The 7789-nt window shown below is 34.4% G+C and overlaps 1 protein-coding gene across 2 annotated transcripts in view; it reads right to left on the bottom strand.

Annotated features, from left to right (window-relative positions):
- Window positions 1-51: 51 nt before the first annotated feature.
- Window positions 52-7789, bottom strand: part of Gprk2 (G protein-coupled receptor kinase 2) — a 37124-nt gene continuing 29386 nt past the window's right edge. For both annotated transcript variants that reach the window (XM_083095642.1, XM_083095643.1), the window contains exon 8: window positions 52-7753. In XM_083095642.1, the coding sequence (XP_082951768.1) occupies window positions 7658-7753 (96 nt within the window). In that variant the 3' untranslated portion in view covers window positions 52-7657. The remainder of the gene's footprint in view (window positions 7754-7789) is intronic.

Raw genomic sequence — 7789 nt, 5'->3', positions numbered from 1 at the left:
AAAGAAAACAAGAGCAAACAACCAAGACAAAATCAACGAAATCACGGCGAATCTGGTTATATACGTATCTATATTTTGCATGTATAAACATATAAGTTATAAATACAGTAGGCCCGCGCGTATTTATAACTTACACACGATAATATATATGTATATATTTATAATATTTATATAATCTTTCTTTTTTCCGCAGCGGTTGTACAATTCGTATCGAAGTTGTAAAAAAAACGAAAATATTCATTTGGCTCTCTCCGTGTAGAACAGAATACTATTTTACATTATCTCGATTCCCTTTCCAGGATTGTCCGTTTGCGTAATGAATCGTTTGCCTACTTAAAACCTAATAAAAATCCGAGCTTAAAAACGTTAAATTGTTTACATCGCTATATCGCATAATAATAATAAGAATTAAAAAAAAAATCGAAATCTGTCTCGCGCCAAGATTTCGCTATACGTATAAAAACGAATTAATACCTGGCCTGTCGAATTACTAATTAATCACTGACCAACATTTATTCATCCGATACACTTTTTTTTTTCTTGGAGCGCATAAATCGGAAGAATACAAAGCGTACAAATAATCATGCGCGCGCATACGTCATTAATTAATAATTTAAGACGCTTAATTAGGGGTTTCATATTGCTACAATTTGTCCTTTCGTCGACGGGCTTGCGCGATAAATTCGCGATTAATGTTTAAATTAGACGCTTCTAACGCGTCTCGGTGTATGCGTCTGTATGTGTGCGTGCGTGTGTGTGTATGAGTGTGTGCGTGTGCGGGAGTTTATTGAAACTCGCCGCGTTAAAATATATAAATATACGCTATGATCTACAGACGACGTCGCGATAATAATTACACACTAACTCTGCAGCGAGTTGATTTGCGATAATTTCCCGTTATAATGACACCGTTGTCGTACAGTGATAAAGATCTAAGCTTGCTTCGGGCGTGACGTCGCGTTGCGCAAAAATAGCTTATGCAATTATAATCGTAAAGATAATTGTAATATCGAGATGTAAAAATGTGTGAAAGGGACCAATAATAGAATAGAATTGAAATACGCGTAACACAGTTCTCTTTAACACGAAATCGCTATCATTTTCCGATAGTACTATATTTATATCAATTTTTATCACTGTGCAAAACATCGCGGTGTCACAATTATCTGATATCGCATTTGCTTTTTTGACGATTCCCCCTTCCCAGCTACTTATATATACAATGTTACTATTACTACTGTTACACGCGTTAATGCCACCGCGATAAGTCAATCAATGCTAAAAAGACGTTCCGTTATCTTGACATCACGAATACGACGTCACAACTGAGGCAGCGAGGCATTTATTACAGGTGATGTTGACACGGTAACAGGTCGAGGATGAGAGAGGAAAGATGAATGGGGAGACGAGATACATAAAGCGATAAGCATCGCTTCGGCGCGAAACAAAGTTTCGCGAATATACGCGACTTATCTTATTCGCGCCTTATATTAATATAATACATACAAGTATCTACTAGTCTGTATATCCCGTGCTTAATTAGTTTCTATAGATATTACTATCACTGACGTATTTACACAGAGAACTGTCGGCCTCCTTGCGTAATATGTTGTCCATATATTCCTCCTCATATAAATTCTTCGACGATGGACGATGAAAAATCATGTACGATAAATCATCGTCCAAAGTCATCGCTCGCGTCATGAAAATTCTCGTACATTTTCGGAAAAATTGCGAGCGATTATTAGTTCTCGAAGCTTGACAATTTATTATTTTTATATTAATTCAAAATTCCTTTTTTTATTCAATGGACTGTGTTGTATATAAAATTACAGGACAGATTTTACAGGAAAAATAATATATCCGAGAATTATATAAAATATAATATAAAATAATAAAACAGTTGTCTATCTATGTCGATCAGTTCTAAATTATACTGGCATATTGGAGACCGCGTGATACTTGGACCTGTCATCGAATTTATATGTAATTAATGACGCGCAGAATCGGACGAACCTTATTAAAATATATCATCGCGATAATTTCACTCGTTTCGCGCGCAATTTACTCTCCATACATTCGCAGCGATCGATTTTGATCGTCTTCAAAAGCGCGTGCATTCTAATACTTTCAGCCTATTTCAAAATATATCTTTCTCTCGTACAACAGACATGGCAAACTGGCAAAAGCAATGTACCTGCTTAGGCATTTAGCTATTATCTAATTATCTTTCGAGGATCCTTTCAAAATCCTATAAAGATAAGGACAAAGATTGACGTTTCACTTGCGTGACGAAATGGAATGGAACTATCAAATGTTTGTACGACGCGGAGAATATATCCATCTTCTTAAATCAAACATTTTTTTCCATTATTATTCATTAATTAATCCATCATCACTAGAGAACATTTGGCCTCGAGCTTGCTCAACGAGAGAATAGCGTGTAAATGTAATTATGTACAGGCACACAACAAGAGCGATATATAATTTGATATTTCCAAAGTAAGATTCTCTTCCTCTTTCGATGAGATTTTATATAATTACAGAATACCTAATTCATATCGAATATGTAATCGCGTCGATGAAATGTTTACACAGGTGCGTCATTTAAATACGAATTATATTGTACAGGAGAAGCGAACGCTATTTGCAAAAGTATATCCAGCAGTCTATCATAGGTCTGGTTTCCACCAAGCCAACCTTTACTTTTCATTATTCAAAAAGAGGCATTAAAATTCTCAACCGGTGGGAGCAAAGAAAAAATTATTTAGAAAAATTAAAAATAAATGTGATTTTTCTTTTTCTTTTTTTTTATTCAACTAATTGTATTTTATGTGTTCTTCAAAGATTATGTTTGTTTATATTCAAAAAAGCAAAAGTTAAGTTGGCTTTACTAAAATATCAAGCTTTCTCGTTTCTACCATATTTCCAGTGGAAACAATACATTAAAAACATTAAATGTTCGATGCGCACTGAAGCAGAATCGAATTGAAGACTTCGGTGGAAACTAGACCATAATATGTAATATATATATATATATATATATATATATATATATATATATATATATATACATGTATATATATACGTCTATGTGTATGTATCTATTTATAACTACGTTACATACATAAGCAAAAATATATATATATATATATGTATATGTAAATATATGTGAATAAGTTACGCGCTTGTCTACTTAGAAAAATTATTAAATAATTTGGTATTTCGTGAATATATGTATAATAGTCGGACATCGCATAGTCTACAATCACTGTAGACTGTAATAGATCTCGCAACGAATCTCCTTAGATCATAATATCTTACCCGTGTCAATGTAAAACGATGAATGTGCGATAGAAAGTAATGTCTTACAAAATATCTCTGAACCATTCAATATAAATTAACAATCTAGCAGGATTAGACAGGAGACACTTCGAGAAATCACAGTTGAAAAATAACGAAAGATTCTCTATTCTAAAGTATAAGATCGTGTGTTGCCGACATGGGGAGGGTCAATTACAAGTAGTTACAAATTGATTGTGTCATTAATTAAAATTTTACATTAAACATTGTTCGCTAATTTTTTAATAAGGAGGAGCTTAAAATATCTGCCACAAAAGTAGAAAAGTATTATTCATTTCCGCATAAAATTATTATAAATAATAATTAATTAATTTACGATTTATTGTATTTAATATTGTACGTGATTAAATATCGATTTGCGAATCAATCTTTAGATTTCAAGATTAGTTTTAAGATTAAACAAAATTTAAAAAAGTAACTTTTCTTTTTCTACTTACATTTTGACAAATAGTAATGCTTTCGCGTCCGCGTCGACGATGAGAAAATTATCGTGCGACATAGTGTCGTCATGAGCAAGTGCTTATTTCGCGATTTATTTGACGAGAGGGGTTTTTCATACCTGCTTTATCACACATCGATCTCGAGCCGGTTGACATAATCATTACAATGTGAGTGATAGAATAACATGTTTACCACGTAAATTATGTATCAGTGATAAGAATCGACGTCAGGGAAGTTAATTAACGATTAACTTAAATCACTCCAGTCATTGTTCTCTCTTATTGTTAGATGTACATATCCTATCATTTCAATGTCCGATATTATGTGCACGTTAAAAAATGGACGTCAAATATCAGCCGAGTGTCAAAAATAATGCCCTGAGTTGTGAGAGAAAGAGATTTCGAATTTTCTGTGTTCAGTATTACTTTTTGAAAAAAGAAAATTTTTTTCTAAAATAACACCTTTTTATTTTTTCAAAATGTAATATGTTAATATTTAATATTTTTCTCTTTCATATATGTATGTTGAATATTACAAATGCGACATGTGTATGTGTGTCAAGAGAAAATATCTAAACATAATATGAGAAATGATCAACTCTCTTAATACTTAACCGAGAGACATTTGACCTCCATTCTTCAATCAGTCTCGGTTTCGGTAAATTAGTCTTACTTATTTCAACATGTAATCATCATAAAGAATAATTATCTTAACAATACATAGAGCCATGAAAAGAAGTTTGTTCGGAGTGTTGTTCGTATGGCTAGACGCAAAAAATTTGTGCTTTTTATTATAAATTGTTGCAGCCTAATAATAGAGATATATTTTGTTCTCATCATAATATATATATATAATAGCATAATTACGTGATAAAATGCGCAATTTTTAATTCAATCCACAAAATCGATTCAATTTCTTGCTTATCAATTTGAAAAATTTGACTTGAAAATCTCGGATATATACTTTCTGTTAATTCGCATTAATTTACACGAGCGTGAGCCTGTTTGTGCAATCACGTTTACCTCTCTTTCTAACAATAATATTTTATCAAAATAACATTTTCTTATAACAAAAGAAACAAGAAATTACTTATAATTTGCGCTGCTTGTAAATCTAGAAAACGAGCTCTTTAAACGTTTACCTTATGTAATAATTTCGTTTAGTCATCTCTTTCAAGAAAAATTATATCGTTCTGATGTCAGATTTCCAAAACTAAATGTTATGTAAGTTCATACAACAATTATATATATATTGAGTCAATCTTTCAATACATGATGGAAATTCGTTAACGCGTTAAATAAATATGTTCCGCGTACGAAAAATGTTAAAATAAAAATAAAATGTTTCAACCTATTTTTACTTTTAATATCGATCGATATTATTTTTTGTGCAAGTCTATTGGCGATACCGATTTCTGTAATAGAGATTAAGAGGCGTAATTTCGGGTGCATCGACGTTCGCATCCGAGTTTACGAGATACATTAAGAAGAAGAGCTACTCGACATTCTCGACACAATGGTCCGCGACAACTATCTGCCAGATATGTAATAGCCGAAGAACTTCAATCGTTGGCACGCGAATTGGACGATTGGAGAACGGCCAAAGTGCTTGCAAACTGTGCGAAAGTGTGTCGTTAATCCGATCCGTCGCGCGATTCGTAAAGTCTTCTCATTCGTTTCTCAGACAACGTTATCGAAGCGTCGCAGGAAATTTATTTGTCACGGAACAGAAAATAAATCGCCAAAATCTAAGATAATGTAATGCAATAAAAATAAGACTTTAATATATTGTAATAGTATCGTGTTTCTTCTTTCGATAAGTAGACTAGCCCGAAATCTTCTAATCTAATTTTAATGATAGATTCTTCGAGAGATTTAGAGTTGACTTTTCACTAAAATTTATCAGAAATTTTATTTTATTAAAATTATATCCAGATCATCTTGAATACTGAATTAACCTATTGTGAGATTTCTCATGTCTTTCTTCAAGAGATAAAAGAAGATAAAGATACTAAGAAATGATATAATGCGACTACTATAATTACATTTTGAAAAACACTGTTAAACTAAAGGATATCGAATGTCACTCGATCAACGCTTCAAACTGTCGACGAACGTAATTCCCGTTTATTATCTTTCCTTATTTTCTGCACACTTGTCTGTTTATGTGAATTAGCGGTAACGTCAAAATGTGTTAAAGGCATCCGAGCAGATGAGCGAATTATTCTTGTTATTTCATGACAACGTGAAACAACCGGAAACATGTTGATTTTTATTCGTCATTTTATCGAATTTATTCAATGTCACCATTTGTGGCGATATTGCATCAATATATCCTTCTCGGCGTCATCAATTCCGCTACATTGCTTCCATATTACACGCACGTGCCTTCAACCTCCAGATACATGTATCGGGTTAACGTTTATAAACGGGTGAGCGTGCACGCGAGCGTTTATTTGCTCCGCAGTGGTATCGGGTATCCGTTTGCCGGTGGCTTAACGTCGCAATACACCGCGGGAACGAGGCGAGCGCCGGGTCACGTGCTCTTTTACGACCTGTCGGTTCCACGTGCGCGCTCACGTTATCGCTCGTTTACGCGCCTCTCTTATTCTATTTCGGTCAACGCGCGAATTTCATCCTATCGAAAACGTGATATTCATCAAATCATAAAAGTCATATCGCGCGTGTTCCGAAGTTTACGACTCGAAGTTCTTGGCCATCTAGTTTAATCGCTTCCGACAATACGACCTTACAAACTGCATATCGGGGTCGACCGAAAACTAGATCGAGCGATTGCTTCTCGAGATTCTCGGAAAGTACTTAAAACGATTCGAATATAAATGAAGTTACATCGCGACATACACTCACGCATATACGAATGCTCGCACTTGATTTATCTCGCGATAAAAACGCTCTCCAATTTTTTTAATGTACGGTAACGAATCTCTAGATCGTTAAGAATATAAAGCTATACAAAAAGAATCGTATAAAGATGCGATGAGAAAAAAAAACGCTCTTCTAAACAACTAATATATCATATAAATTAATTTTATATATATATGTATATATATATGTGATCTCAATTTGAAAAAAAAATTTCGTAAGTACATATAAAAAATTTTTACATACACAAATGATTGCACATTCGCTTGCATTTTTCTACACCTAAATGTATTTATTTTTCTCATCTTTCCTAAGTTATTTTTTAACTTAAAATATCCGAAACTCAAGATTGAAAATTTCGAGCATTTTATAGATAATGAGAAATAAGATACATTTTACAAGTTAGACACCCCTCGTATTCGGAAAATGACACGTACCTCGTCATCATGCCGAATAAGATAACCATCTATGCATATGTCGTCTTGAATCTTCGTTCGTGATTCATAAATCGAGACACACTGAGGCTCAATAAAGCAGGTCGATATACGCACAAGAGTGCATTTGTGCATGTCGTACCCTTCGGAAGATATATTTGGTAATGAAGATACCTACCACCTGACTGTATACAATACTGGCGTGTGTCGCGTATGACTATGTATATGCGTACATGTGTAGAATCGCGCGAGTTCTTACCGCGTGGATTTCAGATCCCATCTAGTAAATCCAAGAAAGTGTGTCGGGGATCATGACACTTTGGATAGTCGTAGTGATTTCCTATTAAACGAGCCGTGTCCGTAAACAGTTACCAAGGAGTCGGATGCCGTCGAAAAATCAGAGAGATCGGCTTGCTCTTATCACAGCAACCGCTGGCAGCAGCAGCATCTGGACACACGTCATCGTCAACCGCGGCAGCAGTGTCGAAACGGCGACGACGTCGATTGATTCAGGCTGTTACTTGTGCTCATCCTGGATCAGCTGGCCGGCATTTCCGAGCTCTGCGTCTGCGACAACTCTTGCAGATAGCACTCCGACAGTGGAACCTCCCTTGTGCGAGCGCTCTGCTTTCTCTGCGTAATATAATTGCAATGTATATATCATTATAA

This window comes from Camponotus vicinus, unplaced genomic scaffold, assembly GCF_025532165.1.
Source record: "Camponotus vicinus isolate PSW18456_S1 unplaced genomic scaffold, iyCamVici1.0 SCAF_1, whole genome shotgun sequence".
NCBI classification, from domain to species: domain Eukaryota; kingdom Metazoa; phylum Arthropoda; class Insecta; order Hymenoptera; family Formicidae; genus Camponotus; species Camponotus vicinus.
This window is presented reverse-complemented; position numbering and strand designations above follow the sequence as displayed.